Source organism: Dama dama, chromosome 22 (assembly GCF_033118175.1).
Source record: "Dama dama isolate Ldn47 chromosome 22, ASM3311817v1, whole genome shotgun sequence".
NCBI lineage: Eukaryota > Metazoa > Chordata > Mammalia > Artiodactyla > Cervidae > Dama > Dama dama.
In genome coordinates this window covers 16697774-16722365 of record NC_083702.1, presented here as the reverse complement: position 1 = coordinate 16722365, position 24592 = coordinate 16697774, and the positions used below count along the sequence as shown (strand labels likewise).

The 24592-nt window shown below is 47.5% G+C and overlaps 1 protein-coding gene across 2 annotated transcripts; it reads left to right on the top strand.

Annotated features, from left to right (window-relative positions):
- The first annotated feature begins 11732 nt into the window (after positions 1 to 11732).
- C1RL (complement C1r subcomponent like) lies at positions 11733 to 22526 on the top strand. 2 transcript variants are annotated; one of them, XM_061124849.1, is made up of 7 exons: positions 11736 to 11819; positions 12202 to 12343; positions 12992 to 13271; positions 15854 to 16040; positions 17607 to 17732; positions 17866 to 17940; positions 19582 to 22526. In XM_061124849.1, exons 2-7 carry the CDS (start codon positions 12261 to 12263, stop codon positions 20352 to 20354), a joined length of 1524 nt encoding a protein of 507 aa, XP_060980832.1. In that variant the 5' UTR covers positions 11736 to 11819; positions 12202 to 12260; the 3' UTR covers positions 20355 to 22526. The 2 variants fall into 2 exon arrangements, with proteins under 2 accessions (XP_060980833.1, XP_060980832.1); XM_061124850.1 differs by lacking the exon at positions 15854 to 16040 and having other exon boundaries at positions 11733 to 11819; positions 12992 to 13251.
- The last annotated feature ends 2066 nt before the right edge of the window (positions 22527 to 24592 follow it).

Genomic DNA, 24592 nt, shown 5'->3' with positions numbered 1-24592 from the left:
TTTTCAACAGCTTCTTGGTCCTTTTTAACCCTTGGCTGTCTTCCCAAAGCCCCACCTCCTCTCATGTTTGGTCCCCTATAGGCCATACTTTGATCTCTGCAGTCCTTGATGGGGTGGATGAAGGAGTGTTTCAGTTGTTAGGGGTGAGGAGGAGAGGGTCAAAGCCCTGAAAGGCACTCTGACTTCAGGTTACTGCATCTAACATACAACCATATCTAGCAAAAATGACATCCTGCTAGGTGATTCTCTGCATTTATTGTACTAAAATAAGCTGTCTACTTCTGGACTTCCCTGGTGGTCCAGTGGTTAAGAATATGCCTGCCAATGCAGAGGACACAGGTTCGATCCCTGGGCGGGGAGTATTCCACTTGCCACAGGGCAACAAAGCCCATGCTCCCCAACTACTAAAACCCACACATTGTAGAGCCCATGCTATGCCACAAGAGAAGCCACCGCAAGGAGAAGCCGAAGCATTGCAAAGAAGAATAGGCCTCTGGCACCATAACTAAAGAAAGCCCCCATGCAGCGATGAAGACCCAGCACAGCCAAAATTAATTAGTTAGTTAATTTTTTAAAAAGAAACTGCATAAAATAAAATAATCTGTCTACTTGTGTGATAGCCAGCCCCCAATCTAGCCCCCAAGGATCCCTGATTCTCAGAATTCCCTTCCTGGAGTTGCCTCTTCCCACATTGTATCAGAGTTGGTCTGTAGAACCAATATAACATGGCAACGGGGATACTCTGTTACTTCCAAGGCCAGATTATAAAAGACATTTTTTAATTTTCTGTAAGACATTGTACCTATAGCTAACCCTTGTACACTTAAAATTTTGTTAAGAGGGTACATCTAAAGTCAAGAGCTCTTCCATAATATATATATATTTTTTTAATTTAAGCCATTTGGGCCCCTGCTTTGCTCTTTCTCAGGCTTCCCTGGTGGCTCAGTGGTAAAGAGTTTGCCTGCAATGTAGGAGACTCATGTTCAATCCCTAGGTCAGGACAATCCCCTGGAGGAGGGAATGGCTACCCACACCAGTATTCTTGCCTGAAGAATCCCATGACAGAGGAGCCTGGTGTGCTACAGTCCATGGGGTCACAAAGAGTCAGACACAACTTAGCAACTGAACAACAGTGCATGTGACTTTGTTCTGTATTTTCCAAGTCTCCTATAAATGTGCTATCATACTTTCATAATTTAAAAAATAAAAAAAAATTTTTTAAGAATTGGGGGAAGATGACTTAGGACAATAAAAACCTGTCCATCCACAAAAAGCTATGGCTCCATATCTAGTGTCATAGGCCCTTCCATCCTAGCCCTAAGCTCAGACACCTGAGCACCCAGAACCAGGGCCCACATCTCAGTGTCCAGTCCTCTCGACGTCTAAAAAGAATGGAGGTCAGAGACAGACAGGTGGCCTCTGTTCTTCCTCTTAGAGGCCCACCTGCTGGGCCACTATCTGAGACCCCACCTCTTCCAGAGGCAGTTGTTACAAAGAACATCCAGCATCTTCGGGTGATAGCCCGCCCCTTAGACAGGTGTGTGACCTTACTCCATGGTTTCAATAGTGCAGCAGAGTCCACCTTATTAAGTCTCACGTCATTAGAAAGCATGCCCGTCCAGAGGCAGGGAGGGGGGTCTCAGCTAGAGTCACGTCTGTGCTGGTGGGAAGCTGGTTGATAAATTCTGCAGAGGACAGAGCAGCAGGGACCTGAAGACCAGCAGCAATGCGAGTGGGGCGGGGGGGCTTGGTATCCACACAGACAAGTCTGGGAAGAGCCGTACCTGCACCTGGGGGATACCTCACAGAGTAGGGAATCTCTGGGATCCTCCCCAGCCTTCAAGGGCCAGCAAGTGATCCTAGAGCCAGATGCTTCTTTGCTGAAAAGAGGGAGGGTGAGATGGAGAAACATGGGCGGAAGAAGACTCAAAGCAGATGCCAGCAGGTTTAGCCAAATCTGATGATGGGAAAGAGGAGGCCACTAGGGAAGGTGTCTTAATGGCTGTTTCCCTGTGTTCTCCCCAAAGGTCAGAGACTACAGGCAGCCCCCTGGCCAGCCACACTGTGACTTCTGAACACTCACCAGGCCAGATCCATCACGATGCCAGAGCCCTACCACCAAATGAAGACCAGAGTGAATATTAGCCAGGCCACCAGGTGAGACCCTGCTGAGCCATCTCAAGGACACCATCCATCCACAAGGCTGCTCTCTCTAACAAAGGGCGAGGTACCCAGCTGTGGAAGGGAAAAAGTGGAAGCTGTGACAGATTTTATTTTCTTGGGCTCCAAAATCACCATGGACTGTCACTGCAGCCACAAAATTAAAGATCCTTTCTCCTTGGAAGAAAAGCTATGACAAACCTAAACAGCATATTAAAAAGCTGAGACATCACTTTGCTGACAAAGGTCCATCTAGTCAAAGCTATGGTTTTTCCAGTAGTCATGTATGGGTGTGAGACTTGGACCATAAAGAAAGCTGAGCACAGAAGAATGTATGCTTTTGAACTGGAATGTTGGAGAAGACTCTTGAGAGTCCCTTGGACTGAAAGAAGATCAAAGTGGTCAGTCCTAAAGGAAATCAGTCCTGAATATTCATTGGAAGGACTGATGCTGAAGCTGAAGCTCCAGTTCTTTGGCCACCTGATGCAAAGAGCCAACTCACTGGAAAAGACGCTGATACTGGGAAAGGTTGAAGGCAGGAGGAGAAGCAGGCGGCAGAGGATGAGATGGTTAGATAGCATCACTGACGCAACGGACATGAATTTGAGCAAACTCCGAGAGACAGCGGAGGACAGAGAGCAGCAGTTAGAGGAACCTGGTGTGCTGCAGTCAATGAGGTCACAAAAAGTTAGACACAACAACAACAACACAGCATCGAGGGGTGGGGTCACATGACAAAGGCCGGCACTCTCACTTCGGAGCAGTGAAGGGGGTGGAGTTACTGGAGGTGAGCCTCCCTCCCTCCCACTCTGGGTCAGAACAGGAAGGATGCTCAGGCACCTTCTCCATGACCAAATGCCCCCGCTGCCAACCCCAGCTCCTGGACACCCCTGTCTACCATGGGCTCCCTTCCTCCCTGGGCACCTGCCTTGAAAACTCCAACACCTACCTGGTGCCTGCTCTCCCTCCCTGCCCCACAGCAGGAGCTCATCCACAGATATAGATGGGTACCTCTGTGGGCCGGTAATGAAGAAGGTGCCCTGATAAAGAAAGAGCCTGGTCTTCATCTTGAGGATCAGAGAGAAAAGTCATTGAAAAGCTCTAAACTGGGGAGGAGTGTGATCAGTGGATACTGTAGACAGACAGCTGATAGAGTAGGGAAGGTGGACAAAAGGGTCAAGGCTAGTGGCAGACCTGCCTTTCAGATTGTTTCATGAGTGAGAGAGTGTGTGTGTGTGTGTGTGTGTGTGTGTGTGTGCATGTTCTAAATCACTTCAGTCGTGTCCAAGTCTTTGCAACCCTATAGACTATAGCACACCAGGCTCCTCTGTCCATGGGATTCTCCAGGCAAGAATCCTGGAGTAGTTTTCCATGACCTCCTCCAGGGTATCTTCCCAACCCAGGGATCAAACCTGCATCTTTTTAGTCTTCTGCATTAGCAGGTTGGTTTTTTACCACTAGCACCACTTGGGAAGCCCTCAGATTGACTCAATCCCACCCAAATACCCTTAGGCTATGGAAGTTAGCTTGAAACCAGAGATGACTCAGGGGTACGGGAGCAAGGACAGAGCCAACTCCAACAGAGTCACTCATCTTTAAAAATTTGTTTTTTAATTGAAGGATAATTTCTTTACAATATTGGTTTCATTTCTGCTAATCAACATGAATTAGCCAGAGGTGTACATATGTCTTTCTGCTTTATTGACTATGCCAAAGCCTTTGACTGTGTGGATCACAATAAACTCTGGAAAATTCTGAAAGAGATGGGAATATCAGACCACCTGACCTGCCTCTTGAGAAATCTCTATGCAGGTCAGGAAGCAACAGTTAGAACTGGACAGGGAACAACAGACTGGTTCCAAATAGGAAAAAGAATACATCAAAGCTGATATTGTCACCTTGCTTATTTATCTTATATGCAGAGTATATCATGAGAAACACTGGGCTGGATGAAGCGCAAGCTGCAATCAAGACTGCCAGGAGAAATATCAATAACCTCACATATGCAGATGACACCACCCTTATGGCAGAAAGTGAAGAAGAACTAAAGAGCCTCTTGATGAAAGTGAAAGAGGAGAGTGAAAAAGTTGGCTTAAAGCTCAACATACAGAAAACTAAGATCATGGCATCCGGTCCCATCACTTCATGGCAAATAGATGGGGAAACAGTGGAAACAGTGGCTGACTTTATTTTTTTGAGCTCCAAAATCACTGAAGATGGTGATTGCAGCCATGAAATTAAAAGATGCTTGCTCCTCCTTGGAAGGAAAGTTATGACCAACCTAGACAGCATATTAAAAAGCAGAGACATTACTTTGCCAACAAAGGTCCACCTAGTCGAGGCTATGGTTTTTCCAGTAGTCATGTATGGATGTGAGAGTTGGACTATAAAGAAAGCTGAGGGCCAAAGAATTGATGCTTTTGAACTGTGGTGTTGGAGAAGACTCTTGAGAGTCCCTTGGACTGCAAGGAGATCCAACCAGTCCATCCTAAAGGAGATCAGTCCTGAGTGTTCACTGGAAGGACTGATGTTGAAGCTGAAACTCCAATACTTTGGCCACTTGAAAAGACCCTGATGCTGGGAAAGATTGAGGGCAGGAGGAGAAGGGGACAACAGAGGATGAGATGGTTGGATGGTGTCACCGACTCAATGGACACAAGTTTGAGTAAACTCCGGAAGTTGGTGATGGACAGGGAGGCCTGGTGTGCTGCAGTCCATGGGGTCACAAAGAGTCGGACACAGCTGAGCAACTGAACTGAACTGTACATATGTCCCCTCCCTTTTGGACCTACCTCCCACCTTCCACCTCCCACCCTATCCCATCCCTCTAGATTATTACAGAGCCCTGGTTTAAGTTCCCTGAGTCGTATAGCAAATTCCCATTGGCTATCTACGTTATACACAGTAGACTATATGCTTCCATGCTGCTCTCTCCATTTGTCTCACCCTCTCCTTCTTCCCCCCAATTCTTGTCCGTAAGTCGGTTCACCATGTCCAGCAGAGTCAGTCTTACCTCTAAATCCCTGGTCTGCCCACATCTATACTGACCATTAAGGACAGAAGCCCAGGATCCCTGACTCAGGCCTCCTTAGCCCCATCTGCTCTCCACCTCCCGTACCTCTCCTCACCTGACTCTGGGCACGGAACCTGTCCTGATCCAGGGCGAGCTGTCTAAAGACAGGAAACTGCCCCACCCTTTCAGCCCAGGGTCTTCTGAGGTTGTTTGGAGTCCAAGAGACAGCAAACTCCTCTTTAAATTCTAAGGTCTAATGAAGGCTGCAGAAAAACCTCCCTGATCTGGAAAACCCAGCACCCCACTTCCACCCGCCACCCGGCCATCCCTGCCCTCGTGGGCCCTTCCCCATGCAGGACAGCAGGTGGCAGCAACAATGGGAATTGCAAAAATAAAATCCAAGGACTTCCCTAGTGGTCCAGTGGTTAAGAATCCACCAGCCAATGCAGGAGACACAGATTTGATCCCTGATCCAGGAAGATCCCACATACCTCAGAGCAATTAGGCCCGAATGCTTCAACTACTGAGCCTGTGCCCTAGAGCCCATGCTCTGCAACAAGAGAAGCTACTGCAATGAGAAGCCCGTGCACTATTACAAAGAACCGGCACAGCCAAAAATAAATACATTTATTTATTTACTTAAAAAAATAAAAGCAAAAATAAAAATCCAAACTGAAAATGAGTCTCTGTACTTAGTGCCCTGGTGGCCATGTTCTCCCCCTGCTCTGTCTCCATCCCACCACAGCTTTAAAGACTGCCCCACTCCCTGCCTCAGCCCTCTGCCTTCCTCAGTTAATGAGAAACACAACTCAGTAGACCCAGAAGTTGGCTCAGAAGGTGTAAGTGAGAACTGGAGATAAGGGCAGAGTAAACAGCAGAATACAGATTTGCTTTGAGATATAAACTCCCAGGAGCTTCCCCGATAGTCTCATCAATAAAGAATCTGCCTGCAATGTGGGAGTCCCAGGTTCTATCCCTGGGTCTGGAAGAACTCCTGGAGGAGGGCATGGCAATCCACTCCAGTATTCTTGCCTGGAGAAACCTGGAAGAGCCTGGCAGACTAAAGTCCATGGGGTCACAAAGCGTAGGACACAGCTGAAGCAACTGAACACAGTTGCTCCCCAGGATTGAAAGCTGGGAAGCTCCCAGGATTGAAAGGATCTGTGCGGCATTAACCCCATGGATTCAAGATGCCCCCAGAGCCAAGGTCTATCATTGTCTTCAGGATCCATGGCCTCATTCTTCTAATCCCATCTGGCTTAGAAAGGGCTGTCTGGTCACAATGATCATTTTTGTTGTCTAGTCATTCGGTCGTGTCAGAATCTTTGCGACCCCATAGACTACAACATGCCAGGCTTCCCTGTCTATCACCAACTCCTGGAGCTTGCTCATACTCATGTCCATTGAGTCAGTGATGCCATCCAACCATCTCATCTTCTGTCACTCCCTGCTTCTCCTGCCCTCAATCTTTCCCAGCATCAGGGTCTTTTCCAGTGAGTCAGCTCTTTGCATCAGGAAGCCAAAGTATTGGAGCTTCAGCTTCAGCATCAGCCTCAGTACTTCCATAACTACCAAGTCCTTTTGTAATTATCAACGTCATTTAGTAACATTACAAGAATTTCACTTAACAGAGTAACATTTTTTAAAACCATCCATAGCCCTATTCCTGTATAGGGTATTTATTTTAGACTGTTCCTGTGTTTTCCATTTTTGTGGACATAGTGTACTTAGAATTTCATAGTTTCTTTCCTTTATTTTCTTTATTCAGTTCTCCTGCTGAGGGTGGGGGCCTCCACAGAGCAAATGTGCTTCTACTCTTTAGGGGCTCACATTTGACTAAGGGAAGGGGGACAGAATAGATGATTGAAAGACAGGAAGTTGCCAGTCTGCCTGGGACTGAATCCATTTTAGGATTGAAAGCCCTGTGTCCCAGACAAACCAGGATGATTTCTAATAGGTCACCCTACTAGAAGCAAGTCGTCCCAAATTAAATGGAGTTAGAGTTCAGAATTTCATTTCAATCCATAGATTGGCCTCTTAGCTCTACTTCTTTGCCTTCTGATTTTTTTAATCTTGTTTTTAAATTTACTTTTAGTGCCTGCTCTAGGCAACTTGTCTCAAACTCTATACCCTTGAGAAGTATTGAGATCATTTAGTCTTTCTTCTGCATTATTCATTCTGCTATTCAGGGCCTCTAGCTCAGCTTTTGTCTCGGCAAGTGAATATTCTAACTTTTCTTGACTCCTCCTTCTAGTTTCTAGTTTCTTTTTGCAGTATTAGCATCCCTTGTCGATAGCCTTTCAGAGACTGGCACAAGCCTATAAATCAACTCTGCTCACATGCCAACTTGCTTCAGTCGTGTCCGACTCTTTGCGACCCCGTGGACTGCAGCCTGCCAGGCTCTCTGTCCATGGAATTCTCCGGGCAAGAATACTGGAGTAAGTTGCCATTCCCTCCTCCGGGGGATCCTCCCAACCCAGGGATCGAACCCAGGCCTCCTAAATTGCAGGCCGATTCTTTACCCTCTGAGCCATGGGGGTCTCTGGTCTGTCCTCCAGCTTAGCTCATTCACCTTGATTCCTGCCCATAACCCTACAGACTGGAGCATCTCTCCCACAGCAGCTCTGCTCACGACAAAGTCTTGAAGTTTTCTTTTATCTGAAAATGCTTTCATTTCATCTTCAATCTTGAAGAACATTTTCACTGGCAAAGTAACTCGGAGCTGAGGACTTTTTTTCTTTTGGTGTTCTGAAGATGCTGCGACACTGCTTGCTTCTATATGGTTTTTGATGAGAAAGCAGTGACATTGAGAATGTTGTTCTCTGCGGCATGTCCTTTATCTCTGTCCAGCCTCTTTCAAGATTCCCGTCTTATCTTTGGTTTTTAGCAGTTTGACTCTGATATGCCTTTTTGTTTATTTTCAATTCCGATTGGAGTTTATGAAGTTTCTTGAACCTGAAGATATATGCCTTTCACAAAAGCTGGAAAGTTCCAGCCATTATTCCTTTGAATATTTTTGCTGCCTCACTCTCTCTCCCTCCTCTCCTTCTGGGACTCCAAGAATACATATCTTAGAAGGTTTTTTTTAATATTGTCCCCCTGAGTTTCTGCTCATTTTGAAAGTTTTTTCCCCTCTCTGTCCTTCAAATAGGTTAATTTCTATTTATCTATCTTCAAGGTCACTGACTTTTCTACCATCTCCATCTTTCTATTAAGCCAGTGATTTTTTAAAATTTCATATCCTGCCTCTTTTTGGTTCTATATTTTAAGTTTCTGTTTTTCTGCTTGTGTTCCTGTCTTTTTTCTTTCAAAGGAGCATAGCTTGCTACCCGACAGACTGTAGCTTTGCATCTCTGTGTGCTGAAGTCCTTGGGCCCTGACTCCACCATCTGGGTCATCTCAGGGGCTGGTCTGTTGTCTTTCTCTAGAGTGTGGTTTGTGTTTTCCTGTATCTTCTTATTTGGAGTAATTGTGGATTATATCCTGGACATTTTAAAGTCTGTGTCTTCTGTGATGTTCCTCCAAAAACTATTGATTTTTTTTTTCAAGTAGGCAGTTAACTTGGTTCACTCAACCTGTAGACTGTCTTGAGATGAGCAATAGCCCAAATTTAAGTCATCTTCTTTTAGTCCTAGCTGGGTTGCCTGGAGCCTGCCCCCAAACAGCCATTGTTGAGAGGAATGATGTAGAAATATCTGAGACACTCGAGTAGCTTACAGCCTAATTATCAGCCAAGCATCACACAGCGAGAGAATGATGCACTTGAGCCTGGAGCTCAGGAAGGTGGGTCGGGCTCAATGCTATGGCCCCCACCTCTTATCCTCACATGGCCTGTGCCCACATGCAGATGGAGGTGAGCAAAAGCACCCCGTGGTGCAGAAATTAAGAAAAGCATGCTTGCTTTCCCTAAGACCTGCTCCCTTTCCCAAGGCTCCCCTACTTCCCCACTCCCAGCCCTGAGGACCCCCCATGCCTAAATCTCTGCCATAATCGATGGGGCAGCTACTTCTGCTTCTTCTGCCCAGGTTACAAACTGCAGAGCAACAACTGCTTCTATCTCCCTGCCAGCTGGAGAGGAGGTCCCAGAGAGGGGAGGTGATCCTGGAAGCAGGACTGGGGAACTGCTGACCCCCAGCAGCCCCACAAGGGCCTGCCTCACTAGCCCCTCCCCCCAAGTCCCACATGGGCCTGCGGTCACCAGCTGAGGCTCCTTCTCAGCCCCCAGTCCCTATGGCTTTCCCCAACACACACTACAGCTGCACCACCCAGGTGGGCCCTGGTCAGGTTCTCCTGTGCAAAGGGTCAGATTCACCAAAATGGGGACTACATCCAGGCCCTGGGCCTCTCCAGACTCCAGCTGCAGGAGGGGTCTCTCCCCTTCACCCTCCTGGTCCCCTGCCCTCTTTCCCACCTAGTCTCCAGCTAGCACTTTAACCCCTGTCCATTTAGAGTGACCAGCTGTCCTGGTTCATCCAGAATTTCCCCAGTTTTAAAACTGAAAGCCCTACATCCCAAGAAGGCTTTTAGTCCCATGCAAATTGGTGTCCTGCCTGCCTTGGGGTTTTCTTTTAAGGGCCTCCTCCTCCTCTCCTCCAGAACGTCTCCAGGAACGATGGGCTAACCAAGGTACTTCACTAAATCCTGCTCTTAGGAAGGGAGCACAAGCTTAGGAGCAGAGTACAACCCAGCCCACACAGACTGTCCAAGGGAACAGGGAATGATGCTCCAACGGAAGACTAGAGGAGGATCCCCAGCTCCCATGGGAGCCTCAGCTGGTGTCTTCCCACCAGATGGGTCATGGACTGGCACTGTTGTTCATGCCTGTGGATGTGTCTCTGGCTTCCCAGGTGCTCCTTGTAACTCTATGAGTTATATATCAATAAAAGGGCAGGTTTCAGGACTTCCCTGGTGCTCCAGCGGTTAAGACCCTGAGCTTCCAACCCAGGGAGGCCGGGATTCAATCCTTGGTTGGGGAACTAAGATCTTGCATGCTACAGGGCCAAAAAATAGAATAAAAATAAAACATCTCCAATATTTACCCCTGAGTCAGACAGCAAGTAGTATCTACTCTAGAGACTTTTTTAAGGTCATGCTGACAATCTCTATATTTCCAAGAACTTTCCACTGCACGTGTTCCTTGAGCCATCCCCAGACACAGTCCCACAGCCTCGCTCTGGCCAAGCCCTCACACTCCCCTTGGAGGGAAAGGACCGTTCTCCCACCTGAAGATGGAAAACACAATGTGTCCGATATCCATTTAACTTTCTCTTTTCCTTTGAACATGTTAAGCTGCCCTTTTTTCCCCCTCTAAATACTCTGTAATGAAATGCTGGTACTTGGTTTTAGAAAGCAAGCCCACAAATGCTCATGAAATAAATCTCAGGAAGATGAGAGTATAATCCTTCTTATCCTGGAGTTGCAGAAATTCAGACATGATTCTTCTTCACAGAGTTGATCCTGATAAAAGGATGAATCGAGAACATTCAGTGAAGATAAATAATCCTGTTCTCTGTTATACTTCTGTCATCTTTGGGAGTGTAACTTCTATGGAGGAATCTTTTTAAAATATTCAGACTTCAGGGATGATTGCTATAGGAGCAGTGCAATGGCATCTATAAACTTTAAAAGGCGGCACCTCAGGAATTCTCTGGAAATCCAATGGTTAAGATGCCAAGCTTCCACTGCCTGGGGCAGGTTCAATCCTTGGTTGGGGGACTAAGATCCTGTCTGCTGTGTAGCACAGCCCCAAAACAAACAAACAAAAGGCTGCAACTCTGGTCAGCCACTAATAACTTATTCATCTGAAAACGATATTTAACTTAACCTCTTCAGGAACTTTCCTGACGGTTCAGAGGTTAAGACTTCAGCATCCAATGCAGGGAGTGCATGTTCAACCCGTGGTCCAGAAGCTAAGGTCCCAGGTACTTTGCAGCCAAAAAAACCAAAATGTAAAACAGAAAAGTGAAAGTGGAAGTCACTCAGTCGTGTCCGATTCTTTGTGACCCCATGGACTATACAGTCCATGGAATTCTCCAGGCCAGAATCCCAGAGTTGGGTAGCCTTCCCCTTCTCTAGGGGATCGTCACAACTCAAGGATCGAACCCAGGTCTCCCACATTGCAGGCAGATTCTTTACCAGTTGAGTCATAAACAGAAGCAATATTGTAACAAATTCAATAAAGTCTTTAAAAATGGTCCACAAAATAACAGTAAATTAACTAATTAACCTTTTCCATTTCCAGAAAGCATAAGTACTTGTGAGACTGTGGTTTATTTGTTAGACCAGACAGATATCTTTGGGACTCTCTTCTCCTTTCTAGCATAAAGGTAAAATTCCATTACTCTGTTTGACCTTTTTTTTTCCCCCAAAGTTTTTAAGAGCTTCGGAGCCTGCAGGTACTTGAATTAACAGCCTGCGCTGTGACCTACCAGGAGAGACAGGAATCAGCTTTATGGCACGTACTGGGCGTTCAGACAGGGCAGCCCTTTGTCCACAGACACGCCCCCACCCCCCTCCACCTGCCTAAAGAAGCTTTGGCCTGAAACTGACCCTGTCTTGCGTCAGCCCGGGCCTGCTGGACAAGCAGCATCCCGGGCCTGTGAGCCGGATTCAAGGACTGCCTCAGGGCGGCCCTCAGTCCTGTTTGGTGAGGCGGGAGGTAGGGTGGTCACAAAGTTCAATGTCTACAAGAGGCTGGCTGGTTACAGAATGAGCAGGAGGTCAGGGAAGGAGAAGTCTTGCTGATTAAAGGCGAAAGGCTAACTCAGAAGGAGCCATCCTACCGAGTGTGAGACACGCACACGGTAAAAATTAAACAGTGCGAAAAAGACAAGAGTGGGTGCCTCCACCCACCCCTGATGGCCTCTCGGGGCCAGGGCGGTTGTGGAGTTGTTTTTCCTCTGCTTTGGGGTAGGTGAGCTATTCTTGAATCAGACAGCAGGTGGCGCTCAATCCAGAGAATTAGAGAAAAGGGAACTGCGGAGAATTACTCAACTCATTTCCAGTAACTTCTCCCTCCTCCCCCACAGGGCCTTCTCCAGCCCCACTTCCTGTTCCCTGGCCCGGGCCAAGTCCTCTCAGGACTCAGATGTCGGGTTCCAGATGCCTGGTCTCAGAGTTGTGGGAACTGTCTGTGGGGAGGCCTCACTCCACCCGCTGCCCAGGCGACATGTGAGTGTGCCTGGAGGGTCTAGAGAGGCTGAGGAGACTGGGGAGGATGGAGAGGCTGAGGAGGCTGAGGAGACTGGAGGCCGGAGAAGCTGAGAGAAGTCTGGGGACATGGGAAAGGCACCCTGGGGCAGATGTGCACACACACACACACACACACACACACACACCCTCCAGCACACACACACACACACCCTCCAGCACACACACACACACACACACACACACACACCCTCCAGCACACACACACACACACACACGCTCCAGCACACACACACACACACACACACACACCCTCCAGCACACACACACACACACACACACACACACACACACCCTCCAGCAGCCATCCCTGGGGTGTATTGGCTCAAGCTCCAGCCAGGACACTATCATATGTAAATGCCTCTCACTTGTAACCTCCAGGCTCCTCAGACGCCAGGGTGGGCCTGGGGTTGGCTGAAGCAGACAGAAAACAGCCCCTGCTTGAATAGGCCTCTCCAGGGAGCTGGGCAGCGGTGCAAAACCCACAGTCCAAGCACAGGCTGACCAGGAGGCTGAAGGAATTGGGGCAGGAGGGGCCATAAGGGTGTGGACAGAGGGGCCCAGTCCTCTCAGCTCTTAGCGCCACCTGCCCCCCTCATGTCTCCGCAGGCCCCAGGTCACAGCCATGCAGCCCCATCTGCGCTGGCCCACTCCCAAGTGGTGGTTCCTCCTCTGGGGAGTCCTCCAGGCTTGCCCCACGCAGGGCTCCGTGGTGCTCCTGGCCCAGTGGCTGCCCCAGAAGCTGACGTCCCCTGGGTACCCAGAGCCGTACGTCAAAGGCCAGGAGAGCTCCACGGACATCGAGGCTCCAGAGGGCTATGCTGTGAGGCTCCTGTTCCAGGACTTTGACCTGGAGCCGTCCCCGGACTGTGAGCGGGACTCCATCACAGTGAGCTGGGTGGGGTTTTGGAGGGACTCCGCATGGGGAGGGCCCTTGCTGGAGCCCCAGGGCAGTGGGAGGGGGCCAGGCCCTGAAACTCGAGGCTTACCCAGGAAGCCAGGTCTCCCAGCTGAGGCACCATGCTTACCTGTGCACCCTGCCATCTGGGCCCCACCAACAAGAGAGAAGGCCACAGGTCAGGAAGCCTCACCAAGGGACACACAAACACTGCAAATCCCTAGAGTCGAAAGCAAGAACTCACACATCAGTCATTAAAAATGCAGCATCAAGCATGTTGTATGCCTGCACTGTCGGGCTTAGGAGCTGGATGTTCAGTTCAGTTAAATCGCTCAGTCGCGTCAGACTCTTTGCGACCCCATGGACTGCAGCACGCCAGACTTCCCTGTCCATCACCAACTCCCGCAGCTTGCTGAAACTCATGTCCATTGAGTCAGTGATCCCATCCAACCATCTCATCCTCTGTTGTCCCCTTCTCCTCCTGCCTTCAATCTTTCCCAGTATCAGCATCTTATCCAATGAGTCAGTTCTTCGCATCAGATGGCCAAAGTATTGGAGCTTCATCATCAGTCCTGCCAATGAATATTCAGGATTGATTTCATTTAGGATTGACTGGTTTGATCTCCTTTCAGTTCAAGGAACTCTCAAGAGTCTTCTCCAACATCACAGTTCAAAAGCATCAATTCTTCAGCGCTCAGCCTTTCTTTACAGTCCAACTCTCACATCCATACATGACTACTGGAAAAAATCATAGCTTTGACTAGACAGATCTTTGTTGGCAAGGTAATGTCTCAGCTTTTTAATATGCTGTCTAGGTTTGTCATTGTTTTTCTTCCAAGGAGCAAGCGTCTTTTAATTTCATGGCTGCAGTCACCATCTGCAGTGATTTTGGAGACCAAGAACATAAAATCTGTCACCATTTCCTTTGTTTCCCCATCTATTTGCCATGAAGTGGTGGGACTGGATGCCATGATCTTAGTTTTTTTAATGTTGAGTTTTAAGCCAAATTTTTCACTTTCCTCTTTCACTTTCATCAAGAGGTTCTTTAGTTCCTCTTCACTTTCTGCCATAAGGGTGGTGTTATCTGCATATGTGAGGTTATTGATATTTCTTCTGGCAATCTTGATTCCAGCTTGTGCTTCATCCAGCCCGGCATTTCACATGATGTAGAAGTTAAATAAGCAGGGTGACAATATACAGCTTTGACTTACTCCTTTCCCTGTTTGGAACCAGTCCATTGTTCCATGTCCAGAACTGTTGCTTCTTGACCTGCGTATAGGTTTCTAGGAAGGCAGGTAGGGTGGTCTGGTATTCCCATTGCTTTAAGAATGTTCCACAGTTTGTTGTGATCCACAGAGTCAAAGACTTTGGTGTAGTCAATAAAGCAGAAGTAGATGGTTTTCTGGAATTCTCGTACTTTTTCTATGATCCAACAGATGTTGGCAATTTGATCTCTGGTTTCTCTGCCTTTTCTAACTCCACCTTGAACATCTGGGAAGTTCTCAGTTCACATACTGTTGATGCCTAGCTTGGAGAATTTTGAGCATTACTTTGCTAATGTGTGAAATGAGTGCAAGTGTGCAGTAGTTTGAACTTTCTTTGGCATTGCCTTTCTTTGGGATTGGAATGAAAACTGACCTTTTCCAGTCCTGTGGCCACTGCTGAGTTTTCCAAATTTGCTGGCATATTGAGTGCAGCACTTTCACAGCATAATCTTTTAGGATTTGAAATAGCTCAACTGGAATTCCATCACCTCCTCTAGCTTTGTTTGTAGTGATGCTTCCTGAGGCCCACTTGACTTCACATTCCAGGATGTCTGGCTCTAGGTGAGTGACCACACCATCATGGTTATCTGGGTCATGAAGATCTTTTTTGTATAGTTCTTCTGTGTATTCTTGCCACCTCATCTTAATATCTTCTGCTTCTGTTAGGTCCATACCGTTTCTGTCCTTGATTGTGCCCATCTTTGCATGAAATGTTCCCTTGGTATCTCTGATTTTCTTGAAGAGATCTTTAGTGTTTCCCATTCTATTGTTTTTTTCTATTTCTTTGCATTCTTCATTTAGGAAGGCTTTCTTATCTCCCCTTGCTATTCTTTGAAACTCTGCACTCAGATGGGTATATCTTTCTTTTTCTCCTTTGCCTTTCACTTCTCTTCTTTTCACAGCTATTTGTAAGACCTCCTCAGACAACCATTTTGCCTTTTTGCATTTCTTTTTCTTGGGAATGATTTTGATCACAGCCTCTGGTACAATGTTATGAACTTCCATCTATAACATTGTACAATCCATTTATTATAAGTTTCCATTTCAATTCCTAAAATAAGGTGGGCTGTATAATGTAACTATGGCAGGCTAAAGAAATCAGCTAGGTATCTGGTCATGGATTGAAGAAACTTGGGAACCAGGAATAGAACAGGAACTGACTTAAGGAAGTTTCAAGGAGGTGGTACAGCTTCCAAACCCCAACAATGTGCAGAACCTTCAAGACAGGGCTGGGGTCCACACTGACATGACCCTATGACCACGGTTGGTCAGGATCACCCCATACCTGCCTACCCCCTCCACTTGCAGATCACAGCCAGTGGGATGGATCTCGGCCAGTTCTGCGGTCAGCAGGGCTCTCTGCTGGGCAGGCCCCCTGGTCAGAGGGAGTTTGTGTCCTCAGGGAACAGTTTGCGGCTGACCTTCAGTGCCCCGGCCTCTGAAGACAAGACCCCAGGCCTCCACAAGGGCTTCCTGGCCCTCTACCAAGCCGTGGGTGAGGGTGCCCCCAGGGTGCAGGGAGGGAAGTCCCTGCCCACAACACTGGCCGTGGTATCTTTTTTTTTTTTTTTAAGATTTATTTATTTTTTGGCTGTGCTGGGTCTTCATTGATGCTTGCTAGCTTTCTCTAGTTGCAGTGACGGGGGCTACTCTCTAGTTGCGGTGCTCGGGCTTCTTGCTGTGGTGGCTTCTCTTATAGTGGAACATGGGCTCAATAGTTAGTGGTGCACAGGCTTAGTTGCTCCGTGGTATGTGGGATCTTCCTCGACCAGGGATCAAACTCACGTTGCTTGCATTGTAAGGCAGATTCTTAACCACTGGAACACTAGGGGAGCCCTCCCTGGTATCTTGAAGTGACCAGTGGAAGCTGAGACTGGGCGTTTGGGATACCAGGGCTTAGCCACTTGCTGCCCAGCCTGCCCTCTGGTGAGCAGCCTGGTACCTGAGCACCAGCTCAGCTCCATTGTTTCCCTGCAGATTGACAGCCCCAGTGCTGGCAGATCATCTCATATTTTAACCGAAGCTGAAAATTCAGAGTTTTAAGTGAAATTCTAGATTTACAAATGGTAACCCCAGGCTTTTTGAAAGATAAGGCATGCCCATGAGTAAAATTTTCAGTAAAAATAATCTTCCTCTGATCTCTGGCCCTTAGTCCCTGGCTGCCTTGCCCAAAAGTGACCCTGTTCTGTTTCCTGGGTATTCTTCCAAAGGCATTCTAGGCCTCTCGAATACAAATACTGTGGTGTGTGTGTGTTGCATACTAGTCACGATGTTTTAAATTTGCCCTTTTTCATTCAGTTAAATATATATATATATATTGGCCACATCTTGTAGCTTGTGGGATCTTAGCTCCCTGACCAGAGATCAAACTCAGGCCCTGGCAGTGGAAGTGCTGAGTCCAAACCACTGCACCACCAGGGTTTAGGCAATTAGCGTTGCCTGATTCTTTTAAAGACCATACAATATTCCTTTACTGATGCATCATAGTATATTTAATCAGTCTTTCACTGATAGATAGGTAGATCCTACAAACAGTACTGCTCTGAGTATCTTTGTATATACATCATTGAGCACATGCATGAAGATAAATTCTTAGAAATAAAAAATTGAAAAATGTGTGCGATTTTAATTTTGATATTGCTAACTCTCCCTACAAAAGTTTTACTAATTTATACTCCCACTAACCACATATGAAAAATGTCTGTTTCCCCTTCCCTAATTTCACAGTTATTTTCAAACTTTTTTAGCATTAACAATCTGATTGGTGAAGAACAATTCAAATAATTCAAATGTTTAAAAAAAGAAGAAAAGACTGTGCTGGGAATTCCCTGCGGTCCAGTGGTTAGGAGTTGATGCTTTCACTGTCAAGGACCTGGGTTTAATCCCTGGTCGGGGAACTAAGATCCTCCAAGCTGTGATGCAATGCCAAATAAATTAAAAAAATAAAAATTTCCAAAAGACTGTGCAGGTCAAACTAAATATGGCGACAGACCAGATTCAATACCTGGGTTGCCAGTTTGCAATTCTGTTCTCCGTACTAATGACCACTGTTTTCCTATAGCTGTGAATTATACTCAGCCCATCAAGCAGGCCACTGGGGTCCCCAAGGCCATTCACACACCTGGAGACAACCCCAGTGAGATCCAGAGCTGCTGCCAGGAGCCCTATTACGAGGCCGAGCCCTCAGGTGAGTCCCTATCTGCTGAAGATTCAGTTCCTACCTGTCTTACTCCCCTCCCACCCCCGAGAAACCTGAGGCCTCTGAGCCCCTACCTCCCAGATCTGAGCCTATTCTCTGCCTCCCTCATTTCACTCCTCAGGGACACTCACCTGCACTGTCCAGGTGCCCTGGAAGCAGACCCAGGAAAGGGAGGAGGCTCCCCGCTGTGTGCCTGGTGAGTGGGCACCTGTGGTGCCATGAAGACGGCCGCTTCCCAGAAGGGCCTCAGCTGCGTTTGGGCCTGTGGGTGCCGGGCGGCCTTAGAATAGAAAGGGGGAAGAAAAGGCAGAAAGTGATGAAAGAAAGGGGAACCAAGAAGGCCCAGAAAAGGAGGAGCAAGGAACTCACCCCTTCTTCTTGAGGGTCAAGGGATAACCCAGAAAGGAAAAGCCAGAAGGGAGTTAACCAGATGGAAAATGAAGGAGGAAGAGAAACAGATGGGTTGAAAGAAGGGAAAACCCTCTCTTGACATGGTCTGCTTTAAGGATACACAGATAGGCTCTCTTCCCCCAGATATCTCCCTACCTTGATGCTATAGTGCCTGAAAGCCTAGCATTGTTTTAAAGCATTTTTTATGTGTGTAATGTGAAGTTCATACAACATAAAAATCATAAAGTGCACAATTCAGTCATTTTTAGCAAGTTCACGATGTTGTGCAACCATTAGCACTTATTCTAGAACATTTCCCTCATCCCCAAAAGAGACGCCAACTCTACCTTCTCCCAGTCCTCTGGCAACCACTGACCACTTTCTATCTCTGTGGACTTGCCTGTTCTGGACACGGCATCTCAAGGGGATCATACAAGAGCTTTTGCGCCTGGTTTCTTCCAGTGAGTGTAATGTTTTCCAGGTTCACCCACGCCGTAGCATGCGTCAGTACTCCACTCCTTCTCATGGCTGAATAGAATTCCACCCCATGCAGATAAACCACTTTGTTTATCCATTCAGTGCTTGGTTGACATTTGGGTCATTTACACTTTTTTGCCTTTTATGGGTATTGCTACAGCGAGAACACCTTCATTTCTCTTGTGTACAGACCTAGGAGTGGAATTGCTAGCCCACATACTAACTCTGTGTTTAACTTTTTGAGGAATCGCCACACCGTTTTCCACAGCAGTTGAACCATTTTACATTCCTACCAGCAATAGATGACGGTTCAGATGTAGCATTGTTGGCTGGTTGTCTGTTTTGTTTTATTTTGTTTTGAATTTTTTGACTGAGTCGTTCAGCTTGTGGGATCTTAGTTCAGTGACCAGGGACTGAACGGGATTACAATGGCAGTGGAGCACAGAGTCCTAACCACTGGACCGCCAGGGAATTCCCTCAGATCCACCATTTTTGAAACTCAGTTTTTGAGTCAAACATTTGAGTCTAACCCAATCTTAGTACCTTTGTCAGGTTTTACTCCAGAGCCACAGAAAGCTCTAGGGGCAACCTGACCTCATGCTCTGGGAGGGGGAGATGTCAAAAATACAGAAATGACACACAGACAGACAGGAGACACCGCAGACAAGTGCTGCTTGCTGCAGGATATTGTTCAAAGAAGGTGGCAGGGAGTCTAAAAAAGTGGCTTAGGAAAAAAGTGGTGCAACTGGTTAAGAATCTGCACTTCTGCTACAGAGAGCACGAGTTCGATCCTTGGTCAGGGAACTAAGATCCTACATGCCTGCATGGTGCAGCCAAATAAGTAAGTAAATAAAGATGAAAATCAAAAAGCAGCTTTAAAAATGGCTGAGGAGGAAGAGGAGGTTGCAGAAGCAGGTTTTCAATAAGCGTCTCTTGATATAGCGCTGACTTCACCCCTCCTCTCTCTCAGCTTGTGGACGGCCGGTGGTCCCCATCTCCCAGACCCAGGAGTCCCTTGGCGCCTCCAGAGCTGAGCTGGGCAGCTTCCCCTGGCAGGCCCTCACCAGCATCTATGGCAGGGGCGGCGGGGCCCTGCTGGGCGACCGCTGGGTTCTCACCGCTGCCCACACCATCCACCCCAAGGACAGCATCTTGCTCGGGAAGAACCGGAGGGCCCAGGTGTTCCTGGGCCACGCGGACACAGACCAGATGCTGGAGCGGGGCGGCCACCCCGTGCGCCGCGTGGTCGTGCACCCGGACTACCGTCAGGACGAGCCCCACGACTTCCACGGAGACATCGCGCTCCTGGAGCTGGAGCGCAGCGTCCCCCTGGGCCCCCACCTCCTTCCAGTCTGCCTGCCGGACCGCGAGGCCCTGTACCGGCCCGGCCGGTGGGGCTACGTCAGCGGCTTCGGCGTGGAGATGGGCTGGCTGAGCACCAAGCTCAAGTACTCGCGGCTGCCTGTGGCCCCGAGGGCGGCCTGCGAGGCCTGGCTCCGGGAGAGGCGGAGGCCCGAGGCGTTCACCAACGGCATGTTCTGCGCCGGGGACCAGACGCGGCCGCAGAGTGTCTGCCAGGGGGACAGTGGCGGCGCCTTCGTGGTGTGGGACGATCGCGCCCGGCGCTGGGTGGCCACGGGCATCGTGTCCTGGGGCGTCGGGTGTGGCAAGGGGTACGGCTTCTACACCAAAGTGCTCGACTACGTGGACTGGATCCGGGGAGTGATGGGCGGGAAGGACTGACCCCGAGGGGCCGGGCTGGGCGTCCACAGTGGAGCCCAGACGGGAGAGCACTGGGTTCAGGACTGAGCCCTGGGTGTGGGTGGGTGGAGGAGGGAGACCTAACTAGGCCACAGAGCCAGGGAAATCCTCCCTCGCCTCCCACAGCCCCGCCTCCTCACCCTCCACCTTCCTAGGGGGCTTCTGCCATACCCGGGAAGCCCCATTCATCTCTGCTCTGAACTTCATCTCCTGCGGACCCAGCTTCTTCTATACTCTCTTAGGAGACAGTCACCGTCTCATCCCCCTGTTCAAGTGCTGTGAAGGAGTAGTCTCAATTCATTTCATTTCTGGAACATTCTGAAGCCCCTGTAGTCCACCTTCAAATACTCAAACTCTTGGCTTCACCAAGCACAACCCATGGCTGCATTTGGAATCGTAGCTCTTTTTGTTGTTTTAAATCAGAAAAAAAAAAAAAAAAAAACCAACCAGGCGCTTCCTGTGTTACTTCATTGACTCCTCACACCAACTTTGCAAAGGTTGAGTTGTTATCCTCTGTTTTACCAAGAAAGAAAGTGAAGCTCAGGGAGATAAGGGACTTTTGCAAACCCCACAGCTGATACAGGACAGTGAAGACATGTGCTTTTCAGCACACCTCAACACCTATAGGTGTCCTGAAGACCCGCTGTATCGCCCACCCCCAGTCCCCACATCCCTTCAGGCACTCTCTTGGTGAAGATCACAGCTTCCTGCTGGTCCCGCTACTGCAGACTCCTCCATGAGCCCAGCCCTGGGTGGATGTTCCTGTAGGCGTTCCCAGCACTGCTGGAATCCTCAGGCCCTGTCTGCACCATCAAGCACTATTCCACCTGAAAAGACCAATTCTTTCATTTTAATAAGGACTTAAGCTGATGCTTTTTTTTTTTCATCTTAAAGAGATGGGAATGCCAGACCACCTCACCTGCCTCCTGAGAAATCTGTATGCAGGTCAGGAAGCAACAGCTAGAACTAGACATGGAACAATGGACTGGTTCCAAATAGGAAAAGGAGTATATCAAGGCTGTATATTGTCACCCTGCTTATTTAACTTTTATGCAGAATATATCATGAGAAATGCTGGACTGGATGAAGCACAAGCTGGAATCAAGATTGCAGGAGACATATCAATAACCTCAGATATGCAGATGACACCACCCTTATGGCAGAAAGCAAAGAAGAACTAAAGAGCCTCTTGATGAAAGTGAAAGAGGAGAGTGAAAAAGTTGGCTTAAAGCTCAACATTCAGAAAACTAAGACCATGGCATCTGGTCCCATCACTTCGTGGCAAATAGATGGGGAAACAAAGGAAACAGTGACTGACTTTATTTTGGGGGGCTTCAAAATCACTGCAGATGGTGACTGCAGCCATGAAATTAAAAGATGCTTGCTCCTTGGAAGAAAAGTTATGACCAACCTAGACAGCATATTAAAAAGCAGAGACATTACTTTGCCTCTAGTTTAAGCTATGGTTTTTCCAGTAGTCCTGTATGGATGTGAAAGTTGGACTATAAAGAAAGCTAAGTGCCAAAGAATTGATGCTTTCGAACTGTGATGTTGGAGAAGACTCTTGAGAGTCCCTTGGACTGCAAGGAGATCCAACCAGTCCATCCTAAAGGGAATCAATCTTGAATATTCATTGGAAGGACTGATGCTGAAACTCCCAAGATTTTGACCACCTGATGCGAAGAACCGACTCATTGGAAAATTGGAAAATGATGCTGGGAAAGATTGAAGGTGGGAAGAGAAGGGGACAACAGAGGATGAGATGGTTGGATGACATCACCAACTCAATGGACATGAGTTTGACTAAACTCCAGGAGTTGGTGATAGACAGCGAGGCCTGGCATGCTGCAGTCCATAGGGTCGCAAAGAGTCGGACACGACCGAGCGACTGAACTGAACTGAACTGAACTGAGCTGATGCACCATAAAAGAAGCAAATAAAATGCACTTTTTCAGATGGAAACAAAAATGAATACTGTAAAACAGAAGAGAGCAAATTTGCTAGCCTTCAAGGTCAAGTTAGCTATATGGTTAAAGGTTGAATTTATCTTTGAAAAATAGCAGAATTCAAAGTTATACATACATGTGGTAAGTTCCATTTTTAAACCTATAGATAGTATAAAATATTCAAAATATTAAACTGAGTTACTTTTAATGATTGTGGCAGTTTTGTTTTCCCTTATTCTCCACTATTTGCTAAATTTATTTATTTAAAGAGGATATATTGGTTTTAATTACCATATTTATTTTTATTATTGAAAACATGATATGAGTTTCTCCCCTACCAAGGCAATGTCTAGAATATGTAGGGATATATCTTTTTCCTTGGTAGGGAGAAACTTATACCACATTTTCAATAATAAAAACAAGTAAGATAAATAAAAGTAACACATACTCATTAAATAAAATTTAGCAAATAGTGGAGTCTATACATCTGTATATCTAGACATATCTATATCTAGACATATGTATATCAGACATGTATATCTAGATATGTATATCTAGACATATCTAGATACAGATAGAGGTAGATACAGATATAGGTGCAGTTATATAGGTATATAGATATAAATACATCCACAGAGGGATAACTTCCATTAACTTAAGAGAGAAACTTTTTTCTCCCCAGAATCAAATGTTAAAAGGCATGATCAATATAACAATGTCTTCAGTACTGGTTTCAAAACAAGTGCCTGAGAAATCTTCATTCGTTCTGCCCAGGGTGTAAGTCAAGGGTATAACACAGTGTATGAAGGAAATGAATGTTAGTTATTCAGTCCTGTCTGACTCTTTGCCACACTATGAACTGCAGCCTGCCAGGCTCCTCTGTCCATGGAATTCTCCGGGCAAGGATGTTGGAGTGGGTTATCATTTTCTTCTCCAGGGGATCTTCCCGACCCTGGAATAGAACCCTGGTCTCCTGCACTGTGGATAGATTCTTTACCATTTGATCCACCAGGGAAGCCCAACACTGCATATAAATCAAGGTTGTTGTGTGTGGTTGGGCAGAATGGGGGTCAGGCTGGGGCTGAGCTAATGAGGTCCAGTCATGCTACATGCTATCAGGACAGAACTCAGAATCCCCAGGACAGATGGGAGAGCTCCTGCCAAGACGTACCTTCTTGGACCACCTCGTCTACCTGTACATCTTCCATCCCACCATCATGGTAAACACACAACACACACACACACACAAACTACACACACTGCCAATTTGCTAGACCAGATGTGCCTTCTTTCTTTTTTAAGATCTTTTTTATTTAGACCATTTTTAAAGTCTATTGAATTTATTACAATATTGCTTCTGTTTTATATTTTGATTTTTTTTTTTACCAAAAGGCATGTGAGAGCCTAGCTCCACAAACAGGGATCGAACCCTCGCCCCTTGCATTGGAAGGTGAAGTCTTAACCACTGGACCCCCAGGGAAGTCCCAAGATGCCCCTTCTTTCTTGCGTCCTGACCTGGCCCTCACCCTCTCCCCTATCTTTGGTCCTTCCTCACCTGACAGGGCACAGATCATGTCGTGGGTCATGTCATGGATCAGCCCTGCCAGCAGATCCACTCCTTGGCTCTGACATACGAGCCTGCTGGAGAAACCTCCAACCTGGATCCACCTGGCCTCTTCTGTGTGCCTGCTCTCAGACTACATTCAGTGATGACCTGCTCACTGCCTCACAGGGAGCTGCCCCAGAGCCTGGGAAAGCACCTGACACATTAAATAGGTAGCTTCCAAATACATAAGTGAGCGGGCAGGTAGAGAGATGGAGGGACTCATCTAATAGGGGAAACAAGCAGGGTAGATGACAGAGGCCTGAGAACTCAGAGGCCATTCTGGATATGAGCCTCCCCGGGGAACACATTGTCGTGGTGTCTCTGAGCCCTGGAGAGAAGGCTTCCCTAAAGATCAGACATTTAATACAGAACACAATGGCCTGGAGGATGGAAGAGACAAGAGCCCTCTCTCCTCCCAGGGCCCTGGCTTCTGCTCAGAAAAGATCAAGTCACTGATGGTCCACAGCCAGCCTGTTTGCCCAGCCCTTGGCCATGACCCTCAGGGGCTCACACTCTGGACCAGATGCTGAGGATAAGAGGATGTCTCCAACCCATCCTCAGCTGCCCTTGTTCCTCTAAGGGACAACTTCATTGGCAGGCCTGAGTCCATTGAGGGGAGAGGAAGGGTTTTTTTTTTTGTTTTTTTTTTTTCTGGGATCTTAGTTCCC

Coding starts and splice junctions, on each gene's coding strand:
- C1RL (XM_061124849.1), top strand. CDS start 12,261: ATGTCGGGTTCCAGATGCCTGGTCTCAGAGTTGTGGGAACTGTCTGTG. Junction 16,041..17,606: donor GGCCCTCTACCAAGCCGTGG/GTGAGGGTGCCC, acceptor GTTTTCCTATAG/CTGTGAATTATACTCAGCCC. Junction 17,733..17,865: donor TTACGAGGCCGAGCCCTCAG/GTGAGTCCCTAT, acceptor TTCACTCCTCAG/GGACACTCACCTGCACTGTC.